Genomic DNA, 19,678 nt, shown 5'->3' with positions numbered 1-19,678 from the left:
CCTCCTTCCGCGGTCGCGTCCCGCCCCCGTGAGGCGGGCCAATGGGCGCGGGGCGCTGAGGGGAGCGGGGAGGCGGCGGGGCCGGGCCGGGTGAGGTTAGGCCGGGCCTGGCAAGGCCGGGCCGGGCCGGGCCGAGGCGAGCGGGGGCCTCCGCTGTCCGCTCCGCAGCGCCTCCCGGCTGGGCCCCTGGGGATGGAGCCGGCGGGCCCGGCGCAGCGCGGCGGCCGCAGGCAGCTCAGGTGAGCGGCGCGGGGCGGCTCGGCGCGGCTCTGAGGGCGGCTCTTCCGAGTTAGGCACAGAAGTACCTAAGCCGTTACGTAATTGGCCGAGAATTAGCGAAACTTGTGTTTCTGCTTATTGGCGGGGAGTTACGCTAATCGGCGGTGTTACGTAGTCGTGTGAAACAGGGAGGAAAAGCCGCTTTTCTGCTTTAGAAGCGTCGGTAGCGGGGTCGCTTCGGGGAGGCCGAGCCTCTCCCGCGGCCAGACCGGCGGGGCGCGGCCGGTGCCTCAGGCCCGGCGCTGTTGGCGAGGGACGGAGCCTCAGTGCGACGCTGGCTCCGCTCACGGCGCTGCCCCGTCTCCGGGACGAGCTGAGGCGTCACGCGCTAATATTTACTCAAAGATCTCAAAAGTCATCTTAACGCGGTGTTACAGGCACTGCGACCCTAAATAATTCGCTGCTACCGGATCGCGTCAGGCGTCGGTGACGCTAAATAACGCGCCCGGTGGTTCGCTCGTAGTTAGGCTCGTGTTTGCCGGGACCGTGCTCGGGACCGTGGCCCGGCGCCGCGGCGCGCTTGCAGAGCGGTCCGAGCGGCCGCCTCCCTCTGCGGGCGGCGGTCGCTGGGCTCCGGGCGAGAGCCGGCGTCGCTGGGCCTCCCGCCCCCGCGGCCGCTGTCCCCCCGGCCCCCTGCAGCCGCCGGCAGCCCCGGCAGCCCGGGGGCGGCGTGAGGCGCTGGGCTGCCGCTTCGCAGGGGCACGGGCCTTCCTCGCTCCTGTTTCTCCTGCAGACAGAGTCGTAAACTGCGGTGAAACCTAATTGCGAAGGGTGGTCTTGAAATTTTTTAAGTATTTTTTTCTTTCGGTGTAAATGCTAGCGCTGCAGTCTTTCCTGCGCTCTGATCGGTAGCGTGGATGCTGCGCGCTTTGAGGAATTTCATTTCTGCCAGTAGCGGCTGGTGACTTCAATATTATTTCAGTTCTGTTTAATCAGATGATTGCCGTGCAAAATTAGTAACCGGAGAGTGTTCCCAAGTGGTACAGCTCCGACGGCGGAATTAGATCCGCAGCACACGTACAGTTATTTTTTTCCCTCTAGAAATTCACTGTAGGGTAGCTTTTGTTGCAGTGTAGTCTTACGAAGATAAACTATTGGTAAGAGAAATGATGGATCATTTCAGCCTGGTATACAATGTCACTTCCCAGCTCTTCCACATACGTTGTGTGTCGCCTTGAGCAGCAGCTGGTTGAGGGATAAAACCGTGGCCCTAATAACGGTTGTATTGGTGGGATTCACTGTTTAACCATCAGTGGTGATAAGGTCCTTACAGGACCCAAAGATGGATGGAAAATTAACAGCTTATCATTTTTTAAGTCTGTCTGATGCGTAACAAGAGCGAGGGTAAAGTGAATCCCTTTTTAGAAGGTCTGGTAGTGAAATCGCCAACGTATAAAGAAACAGTGGTCGAGTCCTGTGAGACGTGAACGTTTCTGACGGTGCTCGAGAGGAGCAGTAGCTTTGCTTGGTTTTGGTCAGAGCTGTGTGTTTGTATGTTTGGGAGCTGGAGATTATATTTCTGCTAGCCTACGGATGGAGGCACGTGATTGATTCAAATGAACAATAAATTCTTTTAAATCTTGAGCTTACAGAATTAACCACGTTAAATCTATTATGAAGAAACAATTCGCTGTGCGAGGTGGGGTGTGACTGCAGCTTTTGTGACGACCCACTGAGCGTGGTGGGAGCGCTGCAGCTTTTTTCAGTGTCGCTGCGTCTACGTTTGTCCTTTTGCGTTAGAAGCAACGCTGAGTTTCGCATGAGAGAAAACTTGATCTGGAAGGCCCTTCGCTCTCTGTTTCTTCTACACTTAGGGTTTTAATGGGCTAGTCCTTCAGAGGGTAGTGGTTCTTTCCTTTGGAGCGAATGGCATCCTTCAGCAGTGACGATGCGCTTCAAGATTCGGCAGCCCTCTCCCTAAACGATTTAGAAAGCCTGCACAACTTCCGCAGCCGGTCTGCGAGCTTCAGCAGCACAGGGTCCAGCGGCCGCTTGCAGCTCCGGCAGCGAGTAGCCCAGCTCATGGCTTGTGTGGAGGACATCAGCTCGGATGATGAAATTCATGAAGTGTCTCGCACTCTAGATGAAGCTTTCCTGATCTGGGGGAAAAAGCTGAAGGATAAGTGGAATGAATTCAGGTTTTGTTCCCTCTAGTTGATTGGTTTTGGGTTGTTGGTTTGGGGTTTTTTTAATGCTAGCTAATAAATAGCTTTGGTTGATGAAAAGTGACAGAAAATCTGTGTTTTCTCTAGACAGACATTCTGTGGGGCAATTAGATGCTCTGGGGTCGGTTACCTGTTCACGTTTCAATTTTAGCATTGGATTTATGTGATTTTTGTTTGTTTGTAGATTACACCTCGTTACCTGGAACGTGGGCACAGCTTCTCCGCCTCCTGATGTCACTAGTTTACTTCAGCTCGATTCACTGGGCCCAGCTATGGATATGTATGTTATAGGGTAAGTATCTGTTAGAGAACTTGCTTTGTGAGTTTATTGCAAAACTGCTAAATCTCAACAAGTTATTGTCTCTTGTGCTGTGTGAGCTGCTGCCGAGGAGGCGATCCAACGTTATTGCTAGCGGCAGGTGAAGTCTAGAGTTAGTATCCTAGAACAGAGATAACTTATAGCAAGAGAATCTTCTCTCCTTTCTGCTCTTGTTTTGTGACAAAATATAGAATGTATTTTTTTCTAAACATGCAGAACGTTTTTGGCTGCTGTTTTCTTTGCTGGCACATAGAGGCATATTCATTTCGACATAAAAGTTACCCAAAATTCAGCATGTTGTAAAGAAACGAGTGCAAGCTTATTAGGCACAATCTGCCATCATGTTTTCCAAACTTTTCTGAAATTTTAAAGACCTGACCATCAGGTTATTTGTCATAACATATCTTGAGTCTAGCATTGTGTTGAACTCTCTTCAGGTGTACATAAGCTCCTTTACCTTGGCTTTTCTCAGTGTTAGATGTGCTCAGGCCTGTGGATGGTTAAACTGCTTGTAGGTGGGAACAATAAGAAATTTCCGAGTTAGGCTGAGAGAGGTCTCTTAGGATGTTGTGGTCTGCGGTCAGAAAATGTTGTGTGAATTCTGTCAAAGCCAGGTGATAAGCGCGAGTAATCTCGATGTATTCAGCTTGCAGGAGGTGAACTCAAGAATCACAAATTTTCTGTCTGACTTGGCATTTGATGATCCGTGGAGCATTTTTCTCATGACTGTATTGTCTCCATTGGGATATATCAAGGTAACTCTTTACATCTCTTAAGTGTCACAGCAGTGAAGGAAAATGTCTTCCCCAGCTCCATTCAGATTTTTTTCCCCTCAAACTCTCCATAAAGGATGAGCTGCTGGTGTTTTTCGCAGGTGTGGGCCATTCCGTAGGTACGCTATGTTAGAAGTGATTCTTCGCCACACTTATTTTCCCCGTTTGTTGATAAAGGCGATTGAAATTTCTCTCTATTAATAAAAATGTCCTTAATTTTAGCAGTAAAAATTGGACATACGGTTTTTCATTTCTCATTTGGAATAACTGGGCAGTTTTGATGCTTTTGCAGCTCAGGTGACAAACAGCAGGAGGTTGTTCCGATACACTGGCGATGGCCGGTGTAAGCGCTGCGGAACCACGCGATGAACAGAAAAATACTCCTGCCCTAGTAAGAACACATTCTCAAGGAAGAGAGTAATGAAGATTATTTAAAAAGAAATGTGATGTAAACTTGCATTCAACAGCATGTTTCTTGTGGCCACAATATCTCTGTCTCTCTCTTCTTTGTAGAAATTTTTTTTGCCCTGTGCACTATTGGGGAACTGCATTGTGATGTAGTCTGCTTAAGTACCTGCTTTCACTGTCAATATCGCAAGCAATGGCAGTGATTTTTGTTAAGATTCATAAGGTTTTTTTTTCCAACTTGTTTGCAGGTGAAAATTAATTGCATATATGTAAAACAGGATTTTAGTGTGTATATATTTCTCTGAGGGCTTATATTTTTGTCTGAAGACCTAGAATGTTGCATGATAGTTTAAATGACAAGTTTTTCTGGTAGTACTGGGTCGTAAGATCAGTACTAGCTATTTTAATAGTGCAAGCAATAAACATGGGAGGATATAGTAAGTTTCTCTAGTAAAGAGATACTAAAAGCCTTTTGAATGTTGTATTGCTTCTCTAACTCCAGCATTACTTCAGGGTGATTTTGCAGAGATGATTGTATTGTCTGCGTGCTAATCAGACTCAGTAGGTGTGCCATTCTTTTAACTGTAATTAAAGAAAACAAGAGACCCACCGGGAGTTACAAAAAGGAAAAAAAAAAAACATTTTTCATCCTGGTGTAATTCATTGCTGATGAACATTCAAAATCTGGCTGTGGACTGACATTCAGGCCCTGTATACAGAGAGTTAAAAAGAATTCCTAGTGGTATGCGTGGTTGATTTTGAATTCTAATTTATAAATGTGGCACTTTGGACACGCTAATGAATGGATGCTGCCACCTAATGGTTTTCAGCAGGACTTGATTAGCACCAATAGTAAGAGGGGACTGTCAGGCCAGGTCAAAATCAGAACAGGCAGCGAGGAGAGCTTATGCTGGGACTTCTCTGGGAGGTTGGCTGAGGAGGAGAGGAAGAGTTAGCCCTTCTTTGCTGAGCTGGGACAAGGCTGGGTGTAGAGGGGTGGTTGTGATCCTTGGGGCACTCTGTCCCTTCGTTAACAGGGTCCGTTTCCAGAGCGTTAGGTTGGTTGGAGTCAGTCCCCTCCTTCGCCATCGACGGAATCACGTCCCCTATGCAAAAGGTCTTTGCTTGATTGGGCGCTACGTGCTGGTGGGACTAGTGCTCGTTCCAGCAGAGGAGGGATCCAGCGCAGTTTGATGCTGAAGGCCTAACCAGAGAAGAGGTTTCGTATAGGTCTTGAGAAGTGTCTGGGGACTGGCCCACAGCAGTGTGAAATGTAGCCAATAATAAAGGGACTGAAAGATTCTAGTATTTCATGGACGTAATTGTGGAAAGGAGAATACTGGTTACACCAAGGGTCTGATCAGATACAAATATTTATGTGTTATCTAGTAACTGCCATCCATCATTTCACTGTACTGCTTAGTATTTTGTTGGGTTCAAGGTCAATGAAAACATTAACGTATATTCTGAAATAATTTAACTGTGTAGATGTAGAGGCAAGGAAAGGAGGAATTCTGTTTTAGGTTTTGGGCTAAGTTTGTGTACTTCTCCAGCACTGGTAGAGTCAGTGTCGTTCTTAATATCAGGTTTTATTCTAATTCAGTCTTTCTCTAAGTTCATGCAGCATAAAATTGAACTACAATTAATATATTTCAATGCCTGTATTTTAAATTGAACCATTATCATTAAAACACCTAAAATGGGTTTTGGTAGAAGTAGTAAATTTTTAATGAAGAACATTGCTGTTAGACTATTTCTACACAGACACACACAAAAAAAACCAACCCCAAAACCAGATCACAAACCCTGCCCAGTATCTTAAAGCTTAATCAGTGTTTTATGTGCTCCCTAAGCATCTTTGCTTTGGAAGTGTTGGGTAAATCAGTGTTTACAGGCATTGCAGGCAAGAGTTACTGCTGTTCGCAGCTCATTGTTTTGCAGGTGCCCAGCAGTACCTGCTGTGCTTTTTAGGCATTTTAATGGCATTTAGAACGATTAGGTACATGCTGAAGGATGTTTCAGGATGTGAAAAACTTGCTCCTGTTGGTGGACTTGTAGGTGTGTACTCTTAAGATCAGAGGTGAAAAACCAAGGGTTTGGTTCTTCATGGGCAGGATGCTTAAAGGTGGAAGCAAGAGGCTGGTGAGGCAGAAGAAAGGTCTAAAGGTGTTTGGGCAAATACTCGTGTCTTGAGGTCAACTTCAGATTTGTAATGTAATGTCACAACTAATGTTAATTAGTTGAGAGAGTCATCAAAATCGTTTGTAAGCATATCTCCAGTAAGAGTGTATGCTTTGCAGCACTGAAATGCGCCTGCATTTGCTGTGCCACAGTATTGAAGCCAGGCTCGGCCAGGGAACTGCATGGCTCCTGCTAGGTGTTCTTCACCTAAAAGCTCCTATGGAGAAGACCTGAGGAATCCCAGATACCTCCCAGGCAATGACTGTTCCCTCTTTCATATCTCTTCCAGCTCTCCTCCGTTCGCATGCAGGGATTACTGCTGCTGATCTTCGTGAAGCACGTCCACCTTCCTTTCATACGGGACGTTCACACCCACTACACGCGCACGGGCCTGTACGGATACTGGGTGAGGAGGTGTCGGAGGCTCGGCTGCCTCGGCTGCGTATGCGTGCGGCGGCGCGTGCCTCTGCGCGGTTTCGTGGTGGGGAGAGGGTATAGGGTTTACGTAGAAAGTGACGAGCAGCAAGACTGACTCGTTCGAACCTTGTGTGCAAGGGTACAGCACAGACCATAATTTTACCAGTTAGCTGATACGCAACGACTTACATAGGAAGAAATTGTATTCAGTTAAACCTAAACAGCAAGATTTAAAAATGTATAGGTAGTGTTAATGGTTAGGTCTGCAGGCGTTGACTGTAGTTTCAGAGGACGTTGTTAATCCTCCGTACCAGGGGAACAAAGGAGGCGTCACCATCCGGATGTCCCTCTATGGTCATACAGTTTGTTTCATGAACTGCCACTTGCCAGCTCACATGGAGAACACAGAGCAGCGCCTGGATGACTTTGAGAAAATTCTGGAAATGCAGTTTGAAGGAGAGAATATTCCAAGTACTTTGGATCATGAGTGAGTTGTTCATACCCTATCCTGTCTGTGTTTCTATCTGTTATATGATAAACTCGTGCACTGAAGAGCATTGGTTTTGGAGTTTTCATTAATCTTTTTTATTTTAAATGTCTTTTTAGCCTTGACCCTGAATCCTGGGAGGAAAAGATAACCTAAAAGATGGAGGTCTATTTTGAAAGATGGTTCTCTTCCCGTCCTAAATTACATTAAATTTGTTAGCATATGTGCTGCACATGTGATATGCTGGAGAGCTTAGGAAGCTAAAGCCCATTTATATCAAAAATCCTTTAGATCGCTGTTAAATGTTTATCTTCCTCCCTTTTTGGGGGGAGATTTGTGTTGTTTTGGGCCATTTTTGTTCCCGTTGTAATTTTAGTGTCTGGCTGAGGGCTTCTCAGCCTTTAAAACCTTGACTGATGATTTCTGTAGCTATATGAATTATACTTCCCTCAGGTGCCTCACCAAAAAAAAAAACCCAAACAAACCTGATCTGGGCCACTAATCGAGCTCTCTTTCCTTAATTCTGCAGGAATTATTTGTGCGTTCTGTTGTTTTCATGTGCTGGAGTCTAAAGGTGGTAATAGAACCACTTCATAAAGGGTTGAGAAAAACATTTTAGTTTGGTAATTTAAATTTTTTTAAAATACCCATAAAACCGCCAGGATGATAAATCTGGAATGGATATGTAATACCACTTTAATTGTTAATGAGTTCATTAAAATCAGGTAAAAATGTGTGACACATGAGTGTCAAAGTCATTACTTTTCCTACCTTAGTATAAGCGTTCGATATTTCAATTTAATGTGTTTCATTTTCTTGGCTGTGCGCGGGCACGTACCAAATCACCTACTGTCGTCTTCTAGAACAAACTACAAACGGCAGTAAAACAGAAGTTTTGTTTCCATAAGGTCAAGTTTGGGGTACCCACCCTGGAACGAAACGTTGGAAGTGGGGGGTTTCAGAGAGAAGTTAATTCTCTTGAAAAGGCGGCTTTCCTGTGGCATAAAACATGGCTGATAATACACCCCGGTGCTTGGTAACAGTAACTTTCTTCCCTGATCATGGTAGAACACCCGATCTGTGCCGCCGCTCTCCTAAGGCGCTACGCCAACATCGCCAGCTGGTGTGCAGGTCGTGAACTTTGTGTGTTATTTTACCTGCTGTGAAAATTTGATTTTAAATGTGTCTCTAATAGAGGCGTGAGTCGTTAGGAGACTCGGGGTAAGTAACGAGCGAGCGGCAAGAATGCAAGGGACTTAATTTACTATTTCAATTCCTTTAGATTTTTTGTTCAGCAGCGGGTTATCCCCGTGTAAGCTTATCTGTAACTACTTAATGCTTGTGTTTAAGCTGTTTAGATTAAGTAATATAAATGATTAGAGCACCTAATTAGCGTAATGGCTTATATTCTATTTAATTCTTCCCTCGTGTTAATGGATTCTTATAAATCTTTCTTGGTTTTTTTTCTCTTCTTTCTCCTCTTTTTTTTTTTTTTTTAGTGTTCTCTTCTGTTTTGGAGATCTAAACTTCCGGATAGCAGATTATGGCATACATTTTGTCCGAGAATCAATAAATAACAAGCGTTACAACCTGCTGTGGGACAAGGACCAGGTATGTTCTCTTAATTTGGGGGTTTGGCTGGTGCGTTTGGTTTGGTTTGGTTTGGGTGCACGCAAACACAAAACACGGTAGTTAGTGTTAACTCTTTGAGTTTCTAATTTCTGTTAAAGAACACAAATTCAGAGCAGTCGTGAGGTGGAACAGATCTAGCTGTCCGCTCTCTCACTTCTCGGACATAAGCCCCAAGTAATTGCAAACTTTTTCTGCTTTTCTTTAGTTTCTTACTTATTTGCAATGCTCGTGTTTGACTGAAGCTTTTTTTGAACTTCATGGCTTGTGAATTGTTCCTCACCTTAATTTCTCCTCTTTTTTTCTTCTCTCAAGAATTATTTTTAAGAGAAGCTTATTCTGGATTTTGTTTTTTGAGTAGAACAGCTACAAAAGTTTTAAACAGATCATGTCGAGAGTCCTGGCAGTAACAGGGAGGCACTTCCGAATTTACCTTCCAAATAGGTTGTACTGACTGAGGTGTTGGATTCTTCTTGGAAGATGCTTTCTCAGCTCCTTTCCCAAAGGCACTTTAAGCTGTGATTTTTAAACATAATCTTTAAAAGTTACTTTTTATTTCTACAGTTAAATATGGCAAAAAAGAAGGAAGCATTTCTTCAGGAATTCATAGAGGGTCCTCTGCAGTTTAAACCCACCTACAAGTTTGACCTGTACTCGGATGTATACGATACAAGGTAAAAGCGTATGATGAGTTTAGACATGGACTATTCGAGTGAATGTGGTGCTTTGCTAAATACCACCTTTAGTCAGCAAACCTGGATTTCCTGAAGGTACTGGTGAGGAGGGGCTGTTGAGCTCACGCAGTGGTCAAGTCTGCGTAAGCGAGTATTTCTGGCTGAAGACGCCTGAGCCTGCTGATTGCATGAGGGAAGCATGGAACAACTCAGCTTTTTTTGGGAAAGACTAGATTAACAGAATAAACCAGCGCTTGTCTGAGCTGCTCCTTTTTTGTTCTTTAATACTGAAGGTGCCCACTGGTTGTCAGAAATGAGCAAAAGATTAATTGTCTGCGATTTTTGTTTTCCTTCTCTGTTTAAGCATTTCATTTGATACTACTGGTACTTGAAAATAAATATAAATGTGTCTTTATAAATGGTTTTAAGTGAAAAATGGAGCAGCTTAAGTTCCAAAGTTTTTCTCTGACACTAAAGTTTGTTAAATATTAGTCTTATGTTTCAATAGAAGGATAAGTTCCTGTCCAAAGAGGGGTTTTGTACTGATCTTTTTCTTTATTTCCAGAGAGCAGAAGTCCCTGTTTTGGTTTAAGTAAGAAGAGAACTTTCTGGATTTCATAGATCTGTAAATATTTCAGAATCAAAACAACGCTCCTTCCTGAGCTTTTGATTTGATTTTTGTGAAATATTTGAAAATCAGATGACAGCTGATTTTCTTCAGGGATTTTCTGAACCTGTCTGAAAGCTGTAGCGTTATCTGCTCTGCTGTTGCACTTCATGTTGGAGGTTTATTCATTTGGATCCAAAGACATTTTGCTCCCTAATTGAGTGTAAAGAGATATAATGGGACCGGCAGTAAATCCAGTTAACAAATACTTGGAATAATCCACATAATAATCATAATAATCTAAGAATGAGTCATAGTCTAGTGGTCCGTATTGGCTCATCTAAAGAACGGCGTGCTTACACACACTCTGTGCGCTCTGCTGCGGCTAAAGCTAGCAGGGGTATTTTGGTCGGATGGGGGGTGATCAGTAGACCTCAAGGCATGCGCCCGTGGAAAGGGTGCTTCATATGAAGCACGCGGTATTTTGTTACATTGGATACTTTTTCAGTGTGGACTTTGAGGTTTTGTTTCCCATCTAACATGCCGTTTTCTGTAAAATAGTGCATTAACTTCAGCTGTTCTTTGGCATTTCCTTGCACAGCAGAGCAGACATATGGCAGCTCATAAAGATTTCTGTCGGTTTATATAATTACTGGAGTAAGTGGGATATGGCCCCTTAGTCATTTAAAATCTTGCCACCTTATTAAAGGTGAGTCACACTTACGTATGGGAAGGGGTAAAATAATAGTGTGTTGAATATTGAACTAAATGACATTTCCAGTGTATGATGATTTTCATATTCCAAGTTATTAAACTGACAGCTTTCCTGACACATCCCGCTCATTAACTTCTATAATTCAACCCCGTCCATGCTAATTCCTCTTCCATAGGGTATGATCTTTTCTCCATTTCAATTTGAAGTGATGCATCCATACAGAGAGTTGCTGTTAAGTCTTCCTCCCACTATGGAGAGAACCAGGAAAGGCTCGTGTCTTCTGTTGTAATTGATATGGTATAAGAGGAAACTCTGAACTCTGATTACAGTTCGATGTATTGCACAGCTGCAGGGTGCAGACGCAACTTCATTGCTCGTGGAATTCCCAAAGCCTTTTGTTACGAGAGCAGTAGCTTACAGACTTGAAATAGGGGCTAGTACAAGTTAGAGGAACTTTAAATCAAGCATTGCTGTGTCACCTGTGATTAGCATAAGCTACCTAAGTTTGTCTGGGTTTTGTTGTTAAAAGAAACTTGTTCTCAAATGCTTTGAATAATTTCAAACATCATTCAGACTCTTCCTATATCTTCCTTAAGTTTATGCCCCTTTTCTCAGAATGACTGTACATTTGAAGCTTGGGGCAGTTGCTGCATTATCTCAGTTTTCTGGCATGTTTTTATGGAGTGTTTTAGGAGAAAGTATCATTTCCTGTTCGAAGCTGGCTACTAACCCACTGAAATGCCCTTTTCCCCTTCATTTTACTCCTCTCTCAGAAACCTGTGAAACTCGTCTGTGGTAAATGGAGTTGAGTTCAAATTAAGGGAACCCTGTTCTAAAGCATATTGAACAGAGCTGTAAAATGAAGCTTGGATGTGATTGCCTTCTTTTATTAATATGTACTTGACAAGTCTGTCAACTTTTGAGTAGATTTTGCACAGCATTCTTAGTTTTTGGCAGCTGTTTTTCTTCTCACTTCACTTTTATCTTACGCTTTTGCAGTGAGAAGAAAAGAAAGCCAGCGTGGACTGATAGAATTCTTTGGAGAGTGAAAAATCTCTGCCAGCACACGTCAAAAGAAGGCGAATTCTCTGAAGAAGAACAGACAATTTCTGTTACTTTGAACAACTATATCAGTCACATGAGCTATGGCATCAGCGATCACAAACCTGTTACAGGAACTTTTGGGCTTGAGGTGCTGTCCCAGTTATGTTGTTAAGAAAAAGTTTGTTTTAAGAAGTCTTGCCTTACAGAAGCTGGTTTTCTAAACTCTGTAAGTCATAAGCTCTCTTTCATTCTGATTGTAGTGAAGGCAGCAAATTACTTTCAGGTTATTTCCGTCCAGTTAGGAGTCCCACAGCAGGTGTGGTAGAGAAGAGTAACTGAAGGAATGACAGGCTTGGCTGACTTCAAATTCTGTTCTTTTGTCTAGTTGAAGCCTCTCCTAACAGATCCTTTGGTCACGCTGAATGCTGAGGGTGAGTGGAGCGCGGAACATGATGTTGTCATCAGCTATTCTGCAGTGCCTGAATTCCCAAGCAGTGCTTGGGACTGGATTGGACTCTTCAAGGTGATGTTACCGCATCGCGGCTCTTTACTCGAATGAGGTGGTGAATATGACTGGAGGAGGTAGTTGATAGTCTTCAGGCATAGGACATTGTGATTCTTCCCGGTGCAAAACTCTCTGAAATAGCTGTGTATCCGTGATTGCCGTTAGTTCCTGTATGCTGATGGTTTCGTTGCGTAGTGTGTGAGCTCTTTTGCCTCCTTTAAATTCTCTGCTAAGATAACGTGGTAAATTATTTAAGTAAAATGGTGCAGAAGCTGTGGAAAGGAATTGTCCTCCCCTAATGCCCACAGTTCAAAAGATTTATACAGCACAGAAAGAACAAAAATAAAAGAAAGTCAGTGGAGGGGTGAGAGAACAGGGCACTTGCACCCTCTCAGAAACAAAAGATTTGTGCATGCCCCCAAAGTGTTCTGTTTCTAAAAGTGAAGTGTTTTAATTACTTCAGCGAAGTAGTAAACACCTCTCTCACACCTTTGAGTTTTCCAGGCAGCACAGTTTTTGTCTCCTTCCGACGGCTGATGGTTTGCATCTTCCTTTGCAGGTGGCTTTCAGGCATGTGAACGACTGTGTTACGTATACTTGGGTAGAAGATGATGAAATTTCTTCTAACGAAGACAGTAAACAAGTAAGCCAATTGTGTTGCTTTCTAATGTAGTTTCCCACAGAGTAGCATCAAGGCCTGTTTGCTCCATGCGCCCTTCCTCTTACGGGTGCTGTAGCCTCTTTCCCAGCCGAAGGTAATGGGGAGCGGTGTTGTTTAAAATGCCTCTTCCTAATTCTTACCGATTTTCGGGTAGTCAAGCACACCTTCTCGGTGTGATCGTATTGCTTAAGGGAACTGATGAAAAGGCAATTTATTCCTGTAGCGACTTTTCATTGTATTAGAAACTACTGTCATTCCATGTTGGTCTGTTCCTGCCACTGAAATAAGTAACTGGCCGTTTTTTCATCTGATCCTCAAAGTTGCTCAGTGTAATCTAAATATTTATTGTGTGATTTTCATTACAGTTGTAAGAACCTACTGTTACTAACACAAATAGTTCCAGATACCTAATACAGCTGCAGGTCAGGGTTTCTTGGACTTTCTTCATTTTGCCTGCTGAGGGCCTTGGTCCCCTGTTAAAACTGCTGTTATATAGCTTTCCAGGAGCGATTACCTGAAGTGGTTTAAAACAAACAAAACTTACTTTGAATACAAATGATCTGTTTCCAGAGGTATTTATCTGAACAAACAGAAATTCAAATTTAATTTTGGAGACACGGTGAGTGGAAGGATGGATGAGGTTTTCCAGACAACAACAGAAGGCAGTTATTTCTTGTTAGAGATTTTGTACGTTGGCATCAAGCTTACAACAAGAGGCTAAATAGTGTTGTACCGATACTCTGAATCTCAACGTTTCTCTGATATCGCGCTTTCCTATCACTAAGCTTAAAATTCCAAGCACTGTGAGCGTTGCTTCAGCAGGCTGCTGTGGGCTGCGGTTCAGGAGCTGCGGGATCTTCGGGGCAGTGCGGCGCCGAGGTGGGCGTTTGCTCTGCTGTTCCGTGCTTATTGCCACCAGGAGGCAGCTCATCCCCCGCCCTGCTGCTGCCGCCGCCTTGCCCCTTCCCTTCCAACAGCTCTGCGTTTCTTCTCGCCTCTTGCTGAACCAAGTCACTTGCCAACGTGGTGGTGGATATTTGCTTTTCCTCCCTGACTCGGTTTTCAGATGGTTTCAGGAGTTACTTCTGTCCTCATCCTTTTTAGCTTATGTTTAGAGACTTCCTTATAAATAGTAAGGATGGATTTTTATGGTGTCCTGAATGGCAGAGACTGCTTTTTTGTAAGGTTCTTTTCCTGTGGAAATTGCCCATCGCCTATTCTTACTCTTGTTGACAGGTTTACATGAGTGCTGCAGAAATACCTGATATGGGAGGAGAATTTTTGCTTTGTTACTATAGCAATAATTTGCGGTCAATTGTTGGTATCAGCCAGCCTTTTCAGGTAATGTGTTTGGAAGCTTTGATTAACACTGAGATTTTTATTTCTTTCGCTTTCATATGCATCTGAACGTAGGTGTGTGCAGCGGTGTTAATGCTGGGGGAGGTGGCAGCACAAGTAATTGCAAAAAGGGTACGTGCTGGCTAACATCCCGTAGAAGAACGTGCTGGTATGCTAAAAGCCTGTGAGCAGCTATTTTTGCAACATGTAATGAAATAAGACAGGTTTCTCTCTCTCAGCTTTCATTTTTGGAGCTTCAGGCTCTGTCGGTTAGGTCCCTAGTCTCTGTAAAGACGAGAACTCCACTTCAACGCTGCCAAGTTTCTGACAGATTGCGAGCGAGCTCTTTGTGCTCCGTTCTGTGGTAGATTTGCACCAAAGTGCTTCCTGTATATTTAGTCACTTGAATTTGGGAAAGACAGGACAGTCGGAACTCAAGTTACTTGTTTAGCAGGTTTCTTTGTTTAATTTCTGAAAGGACAACTTAACCTGCACAGACTAGACGAAGCGACCAAGCATTGCAGCCTCCACACCAGCACTTTTTGCCAAAATCATTTTGTTTGTGTATAATTTTCCACGCTGTCATGGCTGCGCTAATGTGTTCTAGAATGGCTGAAGTGGAAGTTCTGTGTTATTGTTGTATGAAGGGGTTTTGGAAGACTCTGAAACTCCCGCTACCTGAGGGGATACAGTAATGGAAGTTGCGGGGCTGGCTGGTGTATCTCAGTGATACTGTTCGTATTTTTTTCTGTATTGGTGAGAAACATTGCAGAGCCCAGTATTTCGGTTGTCTCTCAGATTAAGATCTGCCACAAACTCTGCAGGATGGTTGTCAGTTTCATGCGGGTACAAGACGCCACATGCCTTTCTTTTTGCATGATACTTAATGCTTCGATATCAGTTTAGTGGGTTTTTTACTAGATTTTTAAGAATTTCATAATTGCGTAGATGCATCGCTTTAATTTTCTCTTTCTAGCAAGTATGTAAGACATCTTTCTGTAACAGTGTATTGATAGTGTAGAGCAACACAGTGCTTCTGCACGTGTTCATTTGTGTTTTAACTACTGTCTTTCTTCTAGATTCAGCCTAACAGAACATTAATAGAAAAGGATCTGACACAGGAGGAGAGCGGCTGGATGCAGAAGCCTGACAATCTGGAGTCCCATGACGAGTTCTGAAGGCAGAAAGAGCATTTAGTGGTCCTGATTCAGGAGTCAGATGATTCTTTATGTCTTAGTGATTATAAGCTTTTACTCTTAGAAGATGGAGTAAGACAGGTAGGATTGTTCAGAACTTTGTCAGCTCGTAGAAGATAATTTATTATGGAAGCAGATATTTTTATTGTTACGGGGAGAGTAACCCACTTGCACTGGATGAGAACTGTAAAAATAGCACCTAATGAATGCTGTATGTTTTAAGGTGATGGATGTTTCTAATATGATGATTTAACCTAAGAAAGTTGTGGTCTGTAATAGATTTTTAGGCTCGCTCCTTTGTGCTAGAGGATATTTTATTTACGATACAATATTTACTATGCTATAACCACTTAATCATCGATTTCCAAATTTTGACTTTAAATGAAATTATTTAAAAATTATTTATTAGATACATCTAGTTAGCTTGTTTTAAAATTTTATTTGACTTTCAAATGTAAGCTAATTACCTTTTGGGAAACACGTGTGGCAACAAGTCACATGAAAACAAATCTTTGGAGTGTGTAAATTCTCCTTTGGTCGTAGATCCCTTTTCCTCAGGCCTTACTGGTGACTGTCTGGAGGATTTTCCATTTCTCATTTTCCCAGATTGAGATACATTTATCAAAACATTTTTTTTTAATTATTGTTGTTATTCTTTTATAAAACAACTTTGCCTATTGCATTTCTCTTGATTTGAAGTAAAACTACTTCTACACTGGTCCCTGACTCAGAGTTAACCAGGATCCCACAGTTTCTGAGAGAAATTGCTTAAGTTGGGAAATGCTTTAGCACACGTGAGCAGACCGGAGTTAGTGAAGCACCTGTTGGCGAAGAGCTAATGATCGTGGTGCTAACCCCGATGGCTTTCTGCTGTCATACTGAATTTAGAAAGCTAAAGCCATGCTCTAAGTACTTCCTGGTACCATCCTGCCACATAATTGCTACATGTACAACGGAGATGATGGGAATTATAAATGGGGAATTTCAGTGGAAGAAGTTCTTTCTTGTGGCACAATCTGTGCTGCCCAAATGGAAAATCTCTTGAATTCACAGCAGTCGGTCTGCAAAATTTCTGTTTTTCTAGAGGTGCTTAGGCCTCAATGTGTCTGTGCACTTGAGGGCCGAGACGGAATAAGAAACATCACGTACCTTAAAAACCTGAAAGGTAGTTAGCTTCAGAAATGGTTTTGTTTCTTGATGAGGAAATGGAGATGTTTGGAAAGGATTGGGAGAGGCACCAACATGCCACAGAATCTCAGACTGCAGTGCTGGAAAAGAGCACTTGAGTCTCCCGTGCCCAGGCGCACAGCTTCGAGCTCCCTACTGTCTCTGGTAAGTAAAGTTAGTTACTAAGCGCTGTCATGTTGGTTATGGATGGAAAAGAGAAAATCTGGTTCAAGCGGAAGAGCAAAGCGAAGGATGTTGGTGTGTTTATGCTGGAATGTTGCTTTGGAACCGAATGGATTCCTTTTTGGTTTTTCTCAAAGCCTTAGTTTTTTCAGGATTCTTCTGAGATAGCGTTAACACCTTGATAGGACATTTGTTTTGCAGTTACTTGCTTCTATTATTCACTGTATAAAACCTCCTGGGGTCTGGGCGTCTTCGTACACTGTGGAAGATAGAGCATAGGTTAAACAGTTGCAGGATGGGGTTTAAGAACACCTGGCCTCTGTAAATTTTATTTAGTTGTATCTCAGCTTAATGCTTGGTGTTGGGAACTGTTTCCAGCTGTGAGTAGTGGCGGCAGGTTCAGAGGATGCTGTGTTCGTTGCATGGATTTAAACTGCCTTGAGGTTTGCAGTTTGTACATTCCTGTTATGCTTTGGAACAAAATCAGAAAGTTTTCACATTTGTACCGGTCTTACAAGAATTTGTTTTGCACTAAATCTTTGACACGTGACTTCTCATGGCAATTAGGGCACCAGACAAATCCCTGCCGATTGCAAAGAGCTTGCCGTTCTTGAGCTGTGCTCGGTTGCTGATTTTACTTGTGTAACTGTATTCCCGTACTCCGTGCGAGGAGATTCTGTGGAGAGCTCAAGGAACAGTGGTCTGTGGATTCCAGACCACAGCTGGCGATTTATTGTGGACCAAGATCTAATTTCTTCTCATCAGGGTGCATCTGCTGTTCATGAGCAGCTCGGAGGGGGAGCCATACAGCCGCTTTACGTGGGCAAGAAACAAGATCCCTGATGCCGTGCGAGAGCGGATAGCCCTCTCGATCACTGGACGTAGAAGCTGCGTTCTGTAGACTAATCCTTTGAACCACAGGACTTCCCTGAAAAGGCCCACGGCAGCTGTGATTGAATCCGCTTGTGTTAGGAGGATGCTGCACAGAACTGTGTACTTCTTTCCTGAGTATTATGCACACAGTAGCACTTTTGTTCACTACTGTTACCTATGGTAGCTTTTCAAACTATTCCATGACCTGTAATGATGCAATTTCTGATGAAATTTATCTTTCTTAAAACACCTTTAATTGGATGTTATAGTCACTGGAAATGTTTTTATACTCATGTGTTTTCTTTTCATGTACCACTAAAATAAATCCTGGCAGTGAAGTGTTTTACATGGCCTCTCTTAATCTGAGACCGAACATGGTGGTTTGGGTGGGGAGGATTAATTTGAGCCTTTCTCCGAGGAACTTTGGTCATGTTCAACGAGCAGATATAACAGTATTTTAGAACAGAAATATGTCAGTAATAACATACGCGGTAGGGCTGTGGACTGCAAAAGAAGGGCAGGGACAGATACTATTTTACTTTTGGACAAAGCAGATTCATCTCATTTTTTTTCCCATTTAAACGAGGCCAGTATGAAATGGACTCCTGTTGTGGATTTTCTGTCCCCCAGTGAGGAGGCTTTGATACCATCCTTGCCAAAATGCTGAAGCCACTTAAACTGCTTCCTTAATCTTTAAGAACAGGTTCTTCTAAATTCACTTTTTCACAGTGAATTTTTCACAGTATGATTTGAGATGTTTTTTTGTCTTTGTGAAAGATGTGCTGCATTGTACTTCGTATCTTAAATTTTGTAGGCTTTAATATAGATTTGCTATCGAATCGTTTCCATCTGAAGGTAACTTTTCGTAATTCCCTGCTGTTAGAGAATTTATTCTGAAATAGGAAATATGCCTACCAAGGAATGTTGTCCAGTATAGCCGTCTTTAACTTCCATATATTCCTGATCCCTAGCTAACCCCAGGATGTGCAGTGTATCATTGCACATAGATAGCACGGCTCTGTGTAAACAGGAAATATTTCTAAGATGTCTTGCGTGTTTGTTAGACCCTAAAAATACATTCTGATAAAGACTATTGTTTCTACTACCACTACTTCCTTCTCTGCTCTTGGACACCAAGTGACACGCAGATGAACTTGTCTTAATTAATGCGCTGCAGTGGAAAGGCCAGTTGAACGAAGCTTGACTTAGGTTTTCCTTGAGAGAGGAAACGATACCTTTTTTGAGAACTCTGCATCGCTAACAGGAATATTTCTGACGGCCCCCTCTGCCCTTGGCTACGGGGATTCGCTGTTTGCAAGTGATCGAAATGAAGCCGTTTCTTTTGTCATAACGAGGTACGGAGACAGTGGAAATTTCCTGGTGCTCATCAGTGCATGAGCACCAACGGTGTTTAGCTTTATAACTCGTACACTCAGCAGATGATATCCTAGTTTCCTTATCCCTGTTTTTTCTTTATACCAGTCTTGAAAGAGAACGGATTAAAAGGATTTTTTGTGTAAAGATGGAAGACTTTGAGGCCAGTTGTCGATATGCACAGCTTGCGTTCTCTTAGCCTTAACTCTTCAGGCGCAGGCTCAGACGCGAGAGCTGCGCGCTCCCCGTGGCGCAGAGTAAGCGGTGCTTCGTGCGCTGCTGCGTTCCGCCGGGGCAGCGGCCCTCGCCGCCAGGCGACTCTCTGCGGCACACGGTAGTTCCTCCGGAAGCTGATCCGCGCGGGAGCTATACTGAACTTGCCCATCCGATTGCTTCAGCCTAAGGAAAGTCACGTGTCTCGTGCGTGCATCCCACCTCCCTCATTACAGCGGAACTGTCATCTTCCCTTACCAGGTCTCTGCAGTTAAAAGTGAGAACATCTCGTATGTGCAATCTAGAAAGTAGCAAGAGAACCTGTGTGGGAGCTTCTGAAGCACAGGTTGGAAGAATCACTGGAGGAAAACAGTGGAGTCGGAGGAAGAATGAGACCTGGGAATGCAAACTGGCAAGAGGAGGTAGAGGTGTGCGGAAAATTCAGAAAACAATTTACGAGCACCACAAAA

The 19,678-nt window shown here is 43.4% G+C and overlaps 1 protein-coding gene across 4 annotated transcripts; it reads left to right on the top strand.

The window, feature by feature from the left end:
• Positions 1-50: 50 nt before the first annotated feature.
• Positions 51-17,967, top strand: INPP5K (inositol polyphosphate-5-phosphatase K). 4 transcript variants are annotated; one of them, XR_010375518.1, is made up of 15 exons: positions 51-239; positions 2,094-2,417; positions 2,629-2,736; positions 3,410-3,518; positions 6,415-6,531; positions 6,857-7,029; positions 8,529-8,640; positions 9,223-9,332; positions 9,898-9,924; positions 11,654-11,846; positions 12,084-12,221; positions 12,763-12,846; positions 14,101-14,205; positions 15,282-15,479; positions 17,514-17,967. XR_010375518.1 is itself a non-coding variant. In XM_064467768.1 (14 exons), exons 2-14 carry the CDS (start codon positions 2,146-2,148, stop codon positions 15,378-15,380), a joined length of 1,647 nt encoding a protein of 548 aa, XP_064323838.1. In that variant the 5' UTR covers positions 51-239; positions 2,094-2,145; the 3' UTR covers positions 15,381-17,967. The 4 variants fall into 4 exon arrangements, 3 of the variants coding, with proteins under 3 accessions (XP_064323838.1, XP_064323839.1, XP_064323840.1); XM_064467768.1 differs by having other exon boundaries at positions 15,282-17,967; XM_064467769.1 differs by lacking the exon at positions 9,898-9,924 and having other exon boundaries at positions 15,282-17,967.
• The last annotated feature ends 1,711 nt before the right edge of the window (positions 17,968-19,678 follow it).

This window comes from Phalacrocorax carbo, chromosome 17, assembly GCF_963921805.1.
Source record: "Phalacrocorax carbo chromosome 17, bPhaCar2.1, whole genome shotgun sequence".
Classification (NCBI taxonomy): domain Eukaryota; kingdom Metazoa; phylum Chordata; class Aves; order Suliformes; family Phalacrocoracidae; genus Phalacrocorax; species Phalacrocorax carbo.
This window is presented reverse-complemented; position numbering and strand designations above follow the sequence as displayed.